Source organism: Drosophila grimshawi, unplaced genomic scaffold (assembly GCF_018153295.1).
Source record: "Drosophila grimshawi isolate 15287-2541.00 unplaced genomic scaffold, ASM1815329v1 contig_311, whole genome shotgun sequence".
NCBI lineage: Eukaryota > Metazoa > Arthropoda > Insecta > Diptera > Drosophilidae > Drosophila > Drosophila grimshawi.
In genome coordinates, this window is record NW_025063098.1 from 933473 (window position 1) to 949851 (window position 16379).

The following is a 16379-nucleotide window of genomic DNA, read 5'->3' on the forward strand; positions in this document are numbered from 1 at the left end:
GCTGTGCAGTGGAATAACAACGGTTCGAGACCGTATTATTCTCCAAATAACCCACGCGAATTGTATCATAATAAAGACAACAACTGGAAAGAAACGACAAATTCGAAACGGGGCGAGAATCAAGAGGAACATAAACGTCGCGAAAGAACTGATTATTATAGAAACGATTTTCATAAATCGCGAGAACATAGAACAAGTTCAGATCGATACTCAAACGCCAGTCGAAAGTGGATAAGCCAAGATTATAGGGCGAGACATCGAGAAACTCGGAGTCAAACCACTGAAACGCTAAGAGAACAAGAAGAAGAACAGGAACAAAAACAAAAAAGCTTAAGACACAAGAACAAAGCAGACCAAGAAGATTGCGGTAAAAATAATACGATTTCAAATCGATTAGAAGGCGAAAAAAGTGCAATTTGTTCCAGATCAAATTCGGCTGAAAGCGAAAAGGACAAAACGAAATGGAAAGAACAAACTGAAGAAAACAAAACAGATTTATTAGTTAACAACGTTAACGGACAATGTAAAGAAGAAAGTGCAAAAATAGTAGAAAGTCCGAAGAAAACTAGAACAACAACTAGCAAGTATCCCAAATCGAAATTATTTAGAAATAATATACCCAGTCCCGTGAAGAAGAAGATTAAAGAAAATAGTGCCATAGGGACCCAAACAGAACCGGAGACCGACGCCACATTGAGCAAGGAGCAGGAGGAGAGACCGACAGCTAGCAAAACATATCCCAAGATACAGGTGAGGCCGTTGGCCGAGCTGCTCAAGCAGGAAATACTCGCTGTTACCCAGGAGCAACGACAGAACGGGATCACAGCCAAGCGGATTCAACGAGCAACAACGATTCAAACACGTCGTCGGACAACCAGCAACTCCCTGCTTGGCGCCAACAATGGCAGCAGCGACTTCATCAACATCAACGATCGACTGGCCAACATGGACAAGGAGAGTCTCAAGTATATCATCAACAATGGCGACACCATCTACAACGAGCATCTAAAGTTGCAGGCCCGCCGACGACTTCGCGACGAGGTGCGACGCCAGCTGAAGGCAATTGAGCTCGACCAGCCCAAGGATAAGCCAGCCAAGCAACTAATCGAGGACGAAATCGTTGAGGCCATCAAGTTACCAGAGCTGCTGCTGCAGGAGATTGAAAAGTGCTTTGGAATTGACATATCAGCGAGAGGGACGCAAGACAGCGACAGCAAAAAGAGCAGCGAAAGCACAGCAGCGATCGACGCCAACGAAAGCACAGCAACGAGCAGAGCGAGTAAAAGCACAGCAACGGACAAAGAGAGCGAAAGCAAGCAGTTTGTTAAAGTGAGTGAAGGCGAGCAGCCCGTTAAAGAGAGCGAAAGCGAGCAACCTATTAAAGAGAGTGAAAGCTCAAAGTTTGTGAAAGAAAGCGAAAGCGGTCAGCCTATTAAAGAGAGCGAAAAGTGCAGTAAAGATAAGTGCAAAACTCCAAAGCAGAAGAAGACCAAAACAATGGCAGGCAAAAAACCCAGCAATGCGCAGCTAAGTGAAAAAAGCTCGCTGCAAAGCTCGAAAGTGAAGAGAATTGAGAGCAAAATCAAAGAGATTGCCAAGCAAAAGGAAACTGCTCAAAGAGAAACAGACGATGACGAGACAAATTGCGTGCCCATCAAAAGAGAAATGCAAATGGAATCGCGTAGTTTTCGAGACAACAGCGTCATTGTGGTCAGCAGCTCCTCCGAAGATGAGGGGGATGAGGAGGAGGAGGAGGATGAATGTCCACAAGTGGATAAGCCAGCTGATAATGCTGACAGCGATCACTCGACTGCATCGAGCAGCTGCAGCAGCAGCACAGAGTCCACCAAGCGACGCTATCAACAGAAACTGGACAGCGATGCGAACAACATTGTCGACAGCTTTGAGAAGCTGATACTCCCACAGCTGAAGGAGTCGCTGGCGGAACGGTATCGGAGCAGCCACTGCAGCAGTCTGCAGAGCCGGCTTCACTTCATCTCCTGTGTGGTGACCAGCAGTGAGCACAATTCGCAAACGTTCAGCAAAATCGAGGTAGCCAAAATGCAACAGAATCTCAAGGCAAACGACAATCGGGTCGGCATCGAATTTCTGCTCCGTGAAATTGTCAATGTTGTCAATCTGCAGAAGCAGGCGGCAGCAGCGCGTCGCAAGCAGCAGCTGGAGCAGAAGGACGCGAAGCAGCAGCACAAATTGGAGAAGGAGTCTAATGGGCTTATCATCAGTGCCAGTTCGTCGTTGATGCTTAACGCCGAGCAGCTCCAATCAGAGTCACAGCCACATCAAAGGAACTGCACTCCAGCTGAGTCAGCAGTCGCAGTTGCCGGCACTGCAGCAGTGGCAGCAGCAGCGCAATCCTTAATGCCACCCACCCCACCCCGCAATGGTACACCGACACCCGCCGCCGCTGCCACGCTATCCAGCTCGAATCGCTCCCTGCACTCGCTGAACTATTTGGGTCTGGATGCGTCTGTGCCGCGTCTGTCGCCGGGCAGCTTCTCGCTGACCACGTGCGGCTTGGAGAGTGGTGAGCCAATTGTGCTTGTGGGTGATTCGGTGACACACAGTCTGCTCGAGCTAGATCGACGCCTGTTGGAGAATCAGAATCGACGCGGCTTCCTCGAGGAGATGATCATGAAGTTTCAGCGCGAGAAATCCGACTTGGAGATGCTCAGCCTGGAGTTGCAGAGTCGCAAGTTTCTGCTGCTCAATACGGTGATTGCGAGGAATCAATCAGCAGCAACGATAACTACACCAACGACAGCAACGCCGCCATCCACAGTGACGCCCACAAATTCACCACCGCCTCCAGCTGCAGCTGCAGCTGCGCCGGAAGTCGCCAACAAGCCCAGATTGCGTCAACGTCGCGCCATAGTCGTCAAGCGCGTGAAGATCCTCTCCAAGCGCAAGCGTCCAGCCAATCGCATCAAGCGGAATCCTCTAGCCGAGGCAGAGCAAGTTGCTCCAGTGAGCAATGAAGCGCCAGAGGAATCAGTCATTCCACAGCCGCTGCAAATCAAGGCTGAGGAGGAGTTGCCCGTGCAACAGACGGAGGCCAACAAACGTGCCACAACAGCTGTTGTGGGCTGTGCCATCAAACGTCAGCGTTTGACTCGGTCTGTTGCAGCGTTGGCGGTGATACCACCATTGCAGCCACCTCCACCGCCGCCGGAACCCTTCGCCCACATGTCGTTTGACTTGCCGCGCATTCTGCTCAAATCCACCGCTCCTCCGCCGCCGCCTACTCCTCCATCGGCAACAGCTGGCAATATGGAGAGCTTTAAATATGGCTACATACCCATTGGCAGATTGCATAACATCACCAGTCCCATCACCCAGATACGCATCTACAAGGTGTACATCATTGCCGCGTCGGAGAACGGCGACGTCTACATGTTCAACATTGCCAATCACAAGCTGGAGCGCCAGATCACCAAGCACAGCGAGGCAATCACGAATATGTTTCTCTGCGAGAGGGAATCGTTTCTGTACACCACCTCACTGGACGGCTTCATCAAGAAATCCTCCCTCGAGGTGCGTATCAATCTTCAAAACTAAATATATATTCTTTATTCGATTGTTTATCATCTGCTCCAACAGAATCTGGAGCGTGTCGTTCAGACAGTTTACCTGAAGGAGCCGCTGCAGTCCATTGACATCGAGTGGGGCATTGCATTTATTGGCAGCCGCTGGGGCAACATCTTTACATATAATATCGCAGTAAGTTCTGAAAAGGATAGTCAAAAAATTACAAAATACCTATGAGAATTATCCATAAACCTGTTGAAAAAATGAAGTTGTGCAAAAGTTCTTAGAAGGTCAAATACAGCATCTCCGAACCCATAAAGTATTTACACGCTGCGAAATTTTATTAAAGTTACTTGATTTTTACCTTATAGAAATTGAAAATAAAATGAATTACTTTTTTTTGTTAAGTTTTATCTCATCACCACCACATTTGGCCACTCCTGGGTCCAGGACATGTGCTCTCTTGCAACATATGTGGTGTGCCTTCGTTAATACTGGCTTTGACCTAATTTTCTTCCAAACCAATCAATTACAACCTGATCAAATTTGTTGAACACGATGTTTCGATATTTGTAACCTTAAATCAAATAGAAATAGAAATAGAAATAGATGCCGTAGCATTTTTATCCCACCCAGCGCATGAGATTGCAGATCTTTATTTAATTGATATTTGTCTGTTGCTCGATCTAGTTTCCTTGTAAGCCAGGATCTTAGCTATCTTCTCAGGTTCCCCATTCCAAGGTTTTGTATGCAACTAATCTTTTTTTTAACTATAAAATATTGAATCAATATGTATTCTTTATTATCCCATGCAATACTTGCACAGGGCCAAGCAAACCACTCAAAATCAACTTCATAAAGTTCAACGTATGGACGAACTCTGCATGACAGGGGCTCTGCGTACCACACCGAGTGAGGCATTAGATGTCATTCTGGACATTCCATGTCTGGAAAGACAAGGCACAGAAAATGCTTACGGCCATAAGACTAAGGCGGAGTCTGCTCTGAGCAACTTAATATACAGCTTTCTTTCTGCCTTTCCAGGCAGAAGTACTAGCCATAAAAGAAGTACTAAACTGCCTAAAGATACATAATATCAGTCCAGGCAATGTTAATATATATATTGAGAACCAAGCAGCTATAAAATCCATTAGTGCGAATCGGCAAACTCGATATCGGTAACAAGCTGTCGCAAATGTCTACATGAGATGGCCCAGCAGCATGTTATCAGCCTGTTGCCTGGGCTCAATAGAAGGCAATTGCAAGGCTGATGAACTAGCTAGAAATGGCACATTATTACCCCACCTCACTTATAAGGAAGGTACATGCATTCCTCTGGCTACCTGTAGGCTCAAAATAAAAGAATATTTAATCTCAATCGCATGAACTGCTCTGCAGTAATCCGCGCCATAAAAGGGCACTGGCTGGTTGCAATACATGCCAACAGACTTCAATCCACTGCAACAACTTCTGCAGAACATGTAAGGAAGAGGACAAGGAGGAATCTCCTGAGCACTTTTGCTTCTGCCCTGCACTTGCCAGGAAATGATTCGCCACTTTAAGAAGTCATTTCCTACCCAATCTGTCAATGATGGCAAACTCAGGACCAGCCAAGATTGCGGCTGGTTAAACTGTTGATAACATTAACACAAATGGCCTATGTGTGTCGGCCTCATATAGGTCGACAACCGCCTAACCTAACGTAGCTTATCCCATTCAAATAAATTCAAAATAAAGCTCTACTTCCTTTTCCGAAGTCTAGAAAGTGACTGCCTTTAATCGAATTACGCACCAAAACTAACTCAAAAGCTCAAATATGCAAAAATCGTGGAAAAAACTAACGGAACTTTCATTCCAATGCATCATAACAGTGTAAGAAGATGAAGCAGTGTTATAAAATGCGTGAACAAGGTCCCGTTAGGCTTGGTACAGACTTTAGCACCATAAACACGAGTGCCTTTAATTTTTGTTGTATTCTTAATCAGCATCAAAGCAGAATCGATTTATGTTAATAGTTCTTTCATTCAAAAGCAGAGTGAGTACTTTTAATTTTATCGATAACTATCCCCGTTTATCGAAAATCGATATACATCGATTTCTGATAACAATAAAAGACAATTGAATAGATAACACCTTGCAATTGATATATTATATACCAGACATATTGTTGATCAACTGTTAAAATTTCATTTAAGATTTCGTTAACCAAAAAGTATTTTCAATATGAACCAACTAAAAAAAAAACTTGTTTCTAGGGTATTTCCAAGTCGAGCTGTGTAGACTACAGCCTTCTAGCTTATTAGTCTTGATTTTTTAAAACTCAGTTTGTCCTCAAAATGCATATCCTGTCCCAAAGAAAATAATTTCAGGAAAGTTTTCAATTTTCCAATGCCAACAACAGATTTTTGCTCCAAACTATACCCAAAAATTGTCCAATTCCTTAACTTCGTCTAAGCTGAAAGCAATACTTTTTAGTAAATGATTTGTCAACTATATTAGCTATGCATTTCCAGTTAGAAACCCAAACCTTGCTCAACAATCATGTTAAAACTCGATGCCAAAAATTACATTTGGGAATGGTATCAAAGCCTTATTAAAACTGAACCCATTTTCAAAATTTTTCCCAAATTCCAACTCGTGTTTACAAAGCAGAATCTGTAATTAATATATAATATTTATACTAACTAGTTTAATTGTAGATTCTCGTTTGTAACCAGAATATATAATTAATCTATATTAATTATACTTATAATAAATATAGATTCTCGACTATAACAAAAATCTATAATTAATCTATAATAATTATACTAACTAGTTCTATTATAGATTCTCGTTGGAATTTTTATAGTTCATTTTAAACCTATCTGACAGATATTTTCACTCATAGAACCCTTTTCAGTCGACTCAAGTAAATTGTACAGTTGCGAATCGATTAATGGACAACAATTAACAATTAATCTTTAATCGACAACAGTTAATCATTCGTTTTCCAATCGTATTAATGCAATTATAATATCAACTTTGCAATTTACTCTAGTAATAAATTGTCCCCTTATAAAAACTGAGCTGATTGTAAAATGTGTTGCATACCTCAAGGGGTACAACATACATGGGTTATCTGCCCCACTCAACGACAGTTTGGGGCTTGTTTGCCAGGTCTTAGCCATTTCACTAGCCAAATAATTTCGACGCTTTCCCACCTCGATTGGCATTTAATTAATGTGCGGCTCATTAAATATTTGTCTGTCAAATAAACACTCGAAAATATTCAATTAAAAAGTGAACAGTCCACTAGTGGCGCACACACACACACACACATATAGACACACACCTTGCCGCAGCAGAGAGAGAGAGGGAGGGAGAGAGAGGCAAGAAGAGTAACAAGGAAAACAAGGAATTGGCATTAAGCAGCCATTGAACAACGAACCCAGTGTCTAGACAATGAAAATCAAATCGAATTTATTTTTTCCTTCGCAGCTCGCCAGCGATATACGCAAATTGGATGTGCTGTGCCACAGTTCGGTGGTGCGGTGGTGCGACTGACTGAAAAGCTGGCACTTCATTACAATTTTGAGCTGAGGGCGATGGCGATAAGTCTTAATTTTTGGCAGCATTCGATTTATGGCTGCGACGTGCGAATAATTCACCATTCTCCATGTCCCAAAAATGATGATGATGCCACATTTGCCACATTGCATTTGTAGTTGAGAATTGTGGCAACTGTACTTTGGCCCGTGCACAATTTAGTTATTTACTAAATATTTATGTGGCGCTACCTAAGCAACAGCCACGCCCCCAAACTGCAACAGACCGAATATAATGTATATGTATATAGATATAGAGATATATGCATATAGAAGGCGTTGCTTGTTGCAAATTGCTTTGCTGCTATTGCTTGATATTTTGTTGTGTGTTTTTATTTTGTAAGTGTGTGTGTGCGAGTGTGTTTCTGGCCATTGCTGCACGTTGTTTGGCCAAAAAGCGTAATACATATGTACGCATGTAGTTGTATATAGCCAAGGCTGGGGGTTAGTTGCAACAAACAACAGCAAACTGCAGCGCAGCCTGCTTGCAGCAAAAACTTTCCTACTCTCCCACTCCCACTTGCACTTCTACTCCCAGTCTCTCTCTCTCTCTCAATGGCATCGTTAGTTTTTCTCATGCTCTCGCACTCGCACACAGGCGTTCACTATTGTTGTTTATTTAAGTATTTATGTGTTCATGTTTAGTTTACTGTATATTTTGCTGACTCACACTTTCTCACACAGTGCAGCCAGCAGCAGCACCGTTCGCACTCTCTCTCACACACACACATACACATACAGTCTTATGCTCACTCCTTGCTTTGGTTCGGAAACGAGGCTGTTAAGCGTTCGCCACTCTTCTCTCACACCGCAATGCGCATGTCTCTTTCTGCTGCACTTTCTTGTTGCTGTTATTGCTGCACAAGCCGTTAGCTGTGTGCATGTGTGTGTGTGTGTTAGTTTTGCTGTTTCTTGCGCTCATTCGCAATTTGGCAGCAGCAAATAAAATGTTTATATGCTATTTACTCAAAACAATTTTAAATAAAATACAAACTATATACTCTGACTCTCACTCACTCACTCACACTCATTCTCTCTCTTCTCTCTCTCTCCCTCCCCCTCTCTTTCTCTCTCCTTATAAGCCCCAGCTTTCTAAGCTCTCTTTCTCTGTCATTCGCTTATTGCAGGCAAAGGCCTTCCAAGGCACTGCAATTGGAATGTCTTCGTGCCTGCTTTGCTGTTGTTGTTGCTGTTGTTGGTTGCCTCTTTCTTGCTGGTTGGCTCCTGTTTTGTTGTGTTGTGTCTCTGGCAAAATGACGCCGCCTGTCTGTGTAGCTGTATATGTGTATGTGTGTGTGTGTGTATTTTCGCTGTGAGTGGCAACGCCGTTTTCTCATTGGCTGAGCCTGACGAATCGGGTTGGTTATTTGCCGGCACCGACGAAGCCGTATGTATATTTGTGTGTATGTGTGAGTGTGTATGTATGTAAGCAACTGTTACTCTTTTCTGTTGTTATTGTTGTTTTGTAGCAGCAGCAGCAGCAAATTGCATATCGGCTGCGTTGTGGGTGTGGCAGGGCTGGGCGCAATTGCAACCACTAAATAAACAAAGCAATGCCAATCGAGTATTTTGGGTGCGCCTTCTGCAATTTTAACTACAATCCTGTATTTGTTTGTGTTCCGCTTTTCTTCCTTTTCTTCCTTGCAGCATTGCAGCGACGCCATCTTGCAACTGCCCGATTCATAACTGTACATATGTATTGATGTATGTATGTATCTATGTACATCTTGTAAATTGCAGCCCATTTCCATTGCCGTCTCACTCTTTTTTTAATGCTGTTGATTTTTATAGTTCCATTCCATGCGCTATATGTTTGATTAGAGTTGGGTCTATGCGAGCGAGGTGGGAGGTGTGAGGAGGAGGCGGGAGGCGGGAGGGTTCTCAGCAGTCAGAGGGTAGACCCCATTAATCATAAGGCCCCTTCCCTTGTTTGTTTTGAGTTTCAGCCATGCAATTTTCTAGTTATTCTTTGCTTAGCCTTAATGGCTTTTCATAAGTTTTGATTTGTTAACCATTTCAACAACGTTTCCGATTCTAAAATATTTATATGGTTGTATTTATTTAATTATTAATTTATTTTCTTGATGTATTTACTTAATGCCAAATAATGAATTAAATTAAATTTAAAATCAAATTTAAAATGATGTATATAAATTAAAAAATAATAAATATTTATAAGATTTCTGGGGGTATTTTTAAATTCAAAATGGTCCAAAATTAGTTGCATGAACTGGGAAACCCAGGAAAAACTCAATCAGACCAAAAAAATAATTAGTATTAATTAATTAAGACCATTATTCACGAGATAGGATGTTTAAAATTGAGTTCTTAACTATAGAAATGGAAAACTCTGAATTGTTTCCATAATAGAGTCCTTTGTAATCATCACAGAGTACTCGAAAGGGTTCATGCAAGGAATAATTAGTAGTACATCGATTAAGAGAAAGTGGGAAGAAGAAGAACGGGACGGTTCCCTCTAGGGAACAGAAAAATGTATTTGCCTCATCTGCGCAGCTGAATTGATTTCAATATTTATTAATTTAACTACAAAAACACGACAAAAAGCTAAGCAAGGAAGGTTAATAAGATTAATAAGTATCATTGTTTTGATACATGAAATATGAATAAATGCGATTTTACGAAGATATTATTTCCATTATTGTTGTTAAATTGCTAAATTATCGAACAAAGCATTAAATATTAATTGTCTACAAATTAGCAAAATTTATTTACTTTGTCTTTATGCGTTTCAACTTTTGACTCTTATCAAATGTTTTGTTTGAGATTGGTGTCTAATCTAATCTTTGGATAGATATGAACTGGTATTAGCTTATCAGTGTTCAATCACTTTTTCTTTTTTTTATCGGGTGAATGTACTTTCCCTATCTACTGATAGGAATAACAAAGACATGCCATTTATCATGTTTAATTGAATTTAAAATTAAAATTACGTTCAAAATGTTTGTTCAATTTTAAAAAAGTTTCTAAAAGATGAGCAAAAATTATATAGGAAAAGAGAGGAGGAATCCTCAATGCACATCCCAGCAGAATGTGTCGCCTTAACTAGAAGAAGACGCAGCATCCTAGGTGCGCATGTTTTGAATTGCAAAGACATAGAAGACCCCAACCCAACAAAGATCCTCACGTTCGTAAGGGAGTTGGGGCTGATGGAAGAGCTATACGCTCAGAAGGGGACACAATAGATCAAATAGGTCGCGGTGCAGCTTCCCCCCCATTAATAATAATTCCACAATTATTTCGTTAATAACAAATGGTTATATCTTTTTTGATTCTAAGAACCAACCTCTTTAAAGTTCCAATCCTTTCGAACAAGTAAAAACGTTTTTATGATAGGCAGAAATAGCTTAACAGGGATTTTCAGGAAATGCATTAGAAATTAGTTGAGAAGTTAGATATTAGAAGTATGTATATATATATATATATATATATATATATAATTAAGATTGTAACTTTTAAACGCCTACTTTTTTTTACGCAATCAACATTTATATTTTTTTATAACCATTCAAGCTATCATTTTAAGTGAACAATTAATTTTTGAATATAGCTAATCTTATCTGGAGTCTGATGCCCCCAACTAATACGATACAGTTTGTTTAGCATATATAAATAGTTTTCACCTACAAGTCTATTTATAATCGTATCGAAAGCTCCCCGGTTGTAAGCTTGTTGTGCCACCAAATTGTTGTGTGTCTCCGATGACATTGCACATTTGAAATGACAGTAAACACAAATTAAAATGCAAGGCACATTTGCCTATTCGATTCGATTTGAATTTCCTGACAATGGGCCAAGTTTATGTGGCCCAATAAAATGCAGTCGGATACAACGGGGATGTAGCTCAGATGGTAGAGCGCTCGCTTAGCATGTGAGAGGTACGGGGATCGATGCCCCGCATCTCCAGGATAAACCCAATTTTTTATCTTTTTTTTTTTAATATTTCAAATTTATTCTTTTGCATTTGCAGGCGAACAAAGTGATGGACATGCCTCTGTTATCCACTGGACAGTCCATCATCGCAGTCAAGGCGACCAAGGAGGGCGTGCGCAAGATCATTTTGTTGGGCTGCAAGGGGAATTTTGTGTTTCTGCATGATGCAGCAACCGGGTTGCTGCTGCGTCGCTTCGCCGTGCCCGACGGTCTCAATGTGTACAGTCTGCTGCTGATCGATGGCCATGTCTATTGTGGCACACAGAAGAACGAGGTTTTCAGGTTCGAGTTTGCCGTGAGTAATTTCCGCTAAACAATTATAATTTTATTATTGACTAATTTTTGGTTTCTTGCACTTCTTGCAGAGCGGTAACATGACAAACACGCTGAGCTGCGGCAATGGTGCCGTCGCCATGGCCACATATGGTGAACAGTATTTGCTTGTTGGCTGTTACGATGGCTTCATCTATGTGCTGAACAAGGAAACTGGCAGGCAGCTGGGTCGCTTCAGTGGACCTGGTCGTTTAGTCCTGGCGCTGGCCATCGCTGGCGATAAGGTAGCTTCGAAACATCCTTATGTTTATAGAAATATTAAATATCATTTTAATTTCCATTCAGGTCGTTACGTCGTCAAAGGACAACTCCTTGGAAATATTGGAAATCCCATCAGAATTGCTGTCCACTTGAAATCAAACGTTCAACAATCCAAATATAAAATGTATATTTTGAAGTTATCAGCAAATTCACATATATATAAAGTGTATATTTTAAAGTTATCGACTTAGTTTAAGTTTTTAAAAGGAACCCCTTTTAAGTCATTTCTGTTAGTATCAATTTTTGCCTCGGCATCCACAGTTGAAAACTATCATAAATTTAACAAAGTCAATCCCTATGCAATAGTGTCAGCGATGAATTTGATTGAACAAATACTTCCACGCTGCGTACAATAATAAAATAGATAAATCCAAATGATAAACATATGTGTTGATGTGCATATTTAATGTAGGATGAGGATGCTAAGGAATACGTATTGCATGTCCCCTGATATCCTTAAGGAATTTGCGGCACATTCACTGGACGCACACTCGTCTGCATCTGGTGCAGCTTCTGGTTCAGCTTGTGGGTGTGATCCCGCAAGTAGGCAATCAGATCCGCTTGCTTCTCGAGCAGCTCGGCCGTATCGCCGCCAGGCTGCATGAGGCCCAAGGAGCCAGTGGCACGATTGTCGCCACGTAAAACATCCGGCGACAGCTTGGCCTTGTTGAATTTACGCACCTTGTCTGCAGGATAAATATGAATGAATATAGTTACTCCACACATATATAGAGACTCGTACTTATATAGAAGCTATGGCTGGCGGTGAGCACCAAATTCTCGGCCACATTAAAAACCGTGACGTAAGTAATGGGCGAGAGCCAGCCTTCGGCGCAATGCGTCCCAAACCCATCGCCATAATAGTGATGGATGGCCGCTTGTACGGCCAGCAGAGCCGAATTCCACAGTGAAACAACTTGCAGAGGAACATCCGTTTGCTTCTTCGTCTCGCGATGAAAATCATGATAGCCATTCAAGCGTAAATCATCGTGTTGCTTCTTGGTAAACTTATCGAGCAGCTGCACGGATTGAGATAGGTCAGTATAGGCATGAATGAAGTATAATTTCGCATTGCATTGAATACTTTATATATATATATATGCACTTACAAATGTAATCACCCAGAATGTGGCGCGCAAGTAGAGCATTATAAAGTACGCCTCACATCGTCGATCCGCAGGAAAGCCAACCGCCAGCCCAATGCCTACACTTGAAATAACCGTCGAGATAAGCAAGTGAATGCTATATGCGTAAATAGAAATATAAATATGTGTATACATTCATTGGTGCGCATGTTAATTGAGTTGCGCAGCTGATATTGGCAAATGCATAATCCATTTCTATGATTCATCAACATCTGCCGGCAAAGGTTACTATTTACCTAAATGCGGGCACCGTTTTCAATTTATATGGGCCATTGTTGTCTGACACCAGAACGGGATCGAGCAATTCATCTGTGTCTTGGTTGTGGACTGATCCACCAGTCTGTATAGCTGCCCCAGTTGCCTCGCTGTTCATTGTTCTTCTGGTTTCTTTTTCGTTCTGGTCCCCAACTGCGCAACACCTTAGAAAAATTCGTGTAGCTTCCCGTTTGTTGTCGATGCGCTTTTGGGACTGACACTCAACTAGCGTTGCCAGATCGTTGCTATCCATTTCTATTCGATATGCAAGTATCGAACTATCGAGCTATCTATCTGTATTATCTGTATACGAAATTTACAAATGCCAAATTAAAATAAATTTACATATTAAATTTACATCTTAACATATAAGTGAAATATTATTTGCAGCATGAATAGCATCGATATATCGATAGCTTAATTACAACCCTAAACAAATGAACCAATTCGAGTGGATTGTTGTTGCACACATTCAAATTGAAGTGTCGCCCATTTATTACAAATAGAATATATACAAAATAAATACTGATTATAAATGACTACACCTGCACCGCGCCATATTAAAGATTTGTTGACATTTGGCACGGACTCGGAGGATGAATACGCCAATTCGCCCTGTAAGCCGCCAAAGGCAAAGGACGCGGCATCGGCTCCAGCGGCTAGAAGCCAAAAAGATGCAAAGTGAGCCATAATTTTAAGCGGGTTTCTTATTGAGAGCTGTTCTCAATTAATATTAATTGCAGCGACAATGCCAACAAGGAGAATGTGGGACAAACCCAGGACAAGGCAAGGCATACGGAAAACGAATCTACTCCGCCGGCTTACAGCATGTTGTAAGTCAAACTAGCTGCGATAAATGGAGTTTTCGAGTTTTAGCTAATTATTCCAATACAGTCCCAGGCGTCCGTCGGAGATGAGGATGCTGGATTCGGACAGTGAGGATGAGGATAACAATTTGAATTGTGCCATTCTGAACGACTCCTTTGTGCTAACGCCAACGCATGAGCTGACGGGCAGCAACTCGGGTGTCTCATCCGCAGCAGCAGTTCCATTGCGCGCCAGCGACTCCAATTTATCCTTTCTTGGTCGCTTCGGCAACATGGGCATCAACTGCAGCGGCAGCACCAAAACCACCACCACTACCAAAAAATCACCCAATCCACAAAAGCAGCCAGCTCAAAAACCAGCGCCGCCAACGCTGAAAATCATTTCGAAGCAACGCAAGGTGGTGAATAGTGAGTCGCCTCTGCGTGCTGGCCCAGCAACCAGCACTTATAAGTCACATGCCATTCCGGAGACGGAATTCGTGACGCCACAGGTGTGCAGCATGTCCACAAAGCAGACCACGCAACAGAAGGCGCGAAACGAAGTGGCGAATCAGTTTCGCGCACAGAAGGTGCTCTTCCAGACGCCGATGACGGTGAGTCGCGGTGCGCCCTTCACCAGCGACAGTCTCACATTCTCGCTGTGCGACACCATCAGCGAGAGTCCCGATACACCCGCTCAGCCCAAAGAATCCTCATACAACAAAACGAAAAAGTCACTTGATCGCGCCTTTCGCACCACCGAACAAATAAAGCCAGCTGTGCCTGATGAACAGCCAGCACCCACACCCGTATCCGTTCCCGTCTCTGTGTCCAATTCCGTACCTGTTGCTGCAGTACCTGCCAAGCCCGAAGCAGCTGCCAAGTCGAGTTGCAGCGTGCTGCAAATCAAGAGCCACGAGTATGTTATGGTTAAGAAGCTCGGCTGTGGCGGCTCCAGTTCTGTCTACTTGGCTCGTCGGAAGGATACGGGTCAAGAGTTTGCCCTAAAAGTGGTCGATCTGCAAGCCGATCCGGTTGTGGTACAGGGCTATCTCAATGAAACCAAGCTGCTCGAGAAGCTCCAGGGCAATGCATGCGTTGTGTCACTCTACGATTAGTGAGTATATAAATCGGACTTAAATTAACTTAAATTTAAATATAAATGGCTTGTGTTCTCTTTAATATTTTCAGTGAACTGTTGCGGCAGGAATCTAAGCTGTACATGGTCATGGAGAAGGGGGACTGTGATTTGAACAAGATCCTGCAGGGATTCACCACAAATATACCGCTATATAATCTGATGAACATACTCTATCAAATGCTGCAGGCAGTCAATTATATACACCAGAATGGTGTCATTCATTCTGATTTGAAGCCAGCCAACTTTCTGATGGTCAATGGCCGTCTGAAGCTGATCGACTTTGGCATTGCCAGCAATATTGCTGTGGACTCGACAAGCATCATTAAGTTCTCACAGGCGGGCACATTCAACTACATCAGTCCGGAGGCATTAACCGACATCTCGAGCGGCACAAGCCCGATGCGTGGCAGCAATCAGCCCAAGATCAAAATCTCAACGAAATCGGATGTTTGGTCGCTCGGTTGCATTCTGTATTTGCTGCTGTATCAAAAGACCCCATTTGGCCACATTCGAAACATCAATGCCAAGATGAATGCGATTGCCAATCCCGGCACCAGCATCGAGTATCCAGCCATACCAATTTACTATCCAATCATGCTAGTGCATGTGAGTATATATTGTAATTGTATACGCATTCTCAACTAAAGTACTTCTCTTTTGCATGCAGATGGTCAAGAATTGTCTACAGCTGAGTCCGAAGAAGCGTCCGTCATGCGTCGAGCTGCTTCAGTATCCATTCCATATGGTAATCCCCTTGCAGAATCTTCAGTTGGCGTCCAAGCGCTGAGTTTCTCACATGATTTCCTCCAAAGTAAATATTAAGTTCCATTTGTATTTATGCACATTTAATCAGATTAAAACACAGAAATATAATGCACTGAAATTTTCATGTGGTTTTGTTTTTTTTTTTTTTTTGTGTGTATTTAATTCTCGTTTAGCATAAATTATACATCATAAATTGTTATATTGCAGCGCTTAGCTTTTTTCTTGTTGTTGTTGTTATTTATCGATACGCCAGCGTTTAGTGTTAATCGATAACGAATGCTGTCTCTGCGACCTGTTTTTGTTTTTGTTTTCTCTTTTGTTGTGTATTCAATTTGTTTTTGCCTAATTTAACTTTTACTGTAACGCAACAAGTATTGACATTAATTGCTAATTCGCTTTCATTTACCCATCTTTTGCGCACAACAATTTCAACGTCGATGCGTTTTGTGTTTGTAATTTGCGTTTACTTATTATTTAAATATATATTGTGTTTTTTGATTTTTTTTGTTGTTTTTATATGTTTATATATATATATATATATGTTTTTTGTATGTATATAAAAATAGTGTTTTGTTGGTTTGTGTTTATTATT

The 16379-nt window shown here is 41.9% G+C and overlaps 3 protein-coding genes and 1 non-coding gene across 4 annotated transcripts in view; 3 read left to right on the plus strand and 1 right to left on the minus strand.

Annotated features, from left to right (window-relative positions):
* LOC6563573 overlaps window positions 1-12061 on the plus strand; it is a 32215-nt gene extending 20154 nt beyond the window's left edge. The window contains exons 4-8 of the mRNA XM_032736893.2: window positions 10-3552; window positions 3619-3738; window positions 11119-11376; window positions 11447-11638; window positions 11700-12061. Coding sequence (XP_032592784.2) covers window positions 10-3552; window positions 3619-3738; window positions 11119-11376; window positions 11447-11638; window positions 11700-11768 — 4182 coding nt within the window. The 3' untranslated portion in view covers window positions 11769-12061. The remainder of the gene's footprint in view (window positions 1-9; window positions 3553-3618; window positions 3739-11118; window positions 11377-11446; window positions 11639-11699) is intronic.
* On the plus strand, window positions 10982-11054 carry Trnaa-agc. The gene has a single exon. It is a non-coding gene; the product is annotated as a tRNA-Ala (tRNA).
* On the minus strand, window positions 12060-13320 carry LOC6563572 (transmembrane protein 192). Its single transcript, XM_001990687.2, has 4 exons — window positions 13057-13320; window positions 12785-12917; window positions 12418-12694; window positions 12060-12361 (listed from the first exon to the last, which is right to left on the minus strand). The coding sequence occupies exons 1-4, from the start codon at window positions 13191-13193 to the stop codon at window positions 12132-12134; spliced, it is 777 nt and encodes a 258-aa protein (XP_001990723.1). The 5' UTR covers window positions 13194-13320; the 3' UTR covers window positions 12060-12131.
* A 259-nt stretch (window positions 13321-13579) lies between these two features.
* LOC6563948 (dual specificity protein kinase TTK) lies at window positions 13580-15906 on the plus strand. Its single transcript, XM_001990686.3, has 5 exons — window positions 13580-13756; window positions 13819-13908; window positions 13970-14998; window positions 15073-15628; window positions 15690-15906. The coding sequence occupies exons 1-5, from the start codon at window positions 13611-13613 to the stop codon at window positions 15807-15809; spliced, it is 1941 nt and encodes a 646-aa protein (XP_001990722.1). The 5' UTR covers window positions 13580-13610; the 3' UTR covers window positions 15810-15906.
* Window positions 15907-16379: the final 473 nt, after the last annotated feature.

Excerpts from the sequence above, each read along its gene's own strand:
- LOC6563948 (XM_001990686.3), top strand. The coding sequence starts at position 13,611 with ATGACTACACCTGCACCGCGCCATATTAAAGATTTGTTGACATTTGGC. Across the intron at positions 14,999-15,072 it reads GTTGTGTCACTCTACGATTA|TGAACTGTTGCGGCAGGAAT; the intron begins GTGAGTATATAA and ends TAATATTTTCAG. Across the intron at positions 15,629-15,689 it reads ATCCAATCATGCTAGTGCAT|ATGGTCAAGAATTGTCTACA; the intron begins GTGAGTATATAT and ends TTTTGCATGCAG.
- LOC6563572 (XM_001990687.2), bottom strand. The coding sequence starts at position 13,193 with ATGAACAGCGAGGCAACTGGGGCAGCTATACAGACTGGTGGATCAGTC. Across the intron at positions 12,695-12,784 it reads CATTCTGGGTGATTACATTT|CTGCTCGATAAGTTTACCAA; the intron begins GTAAGTGCATAT and ends CAATCCGTGCAG. Across the intron at positions 12,362-12,417 it reads CAGCCATAGCTTCTATATAA|ACAAGGTGCGTAAATTCAAC; the intron begins GTACGAGTCTCT and ends TTTATCCTGCAG.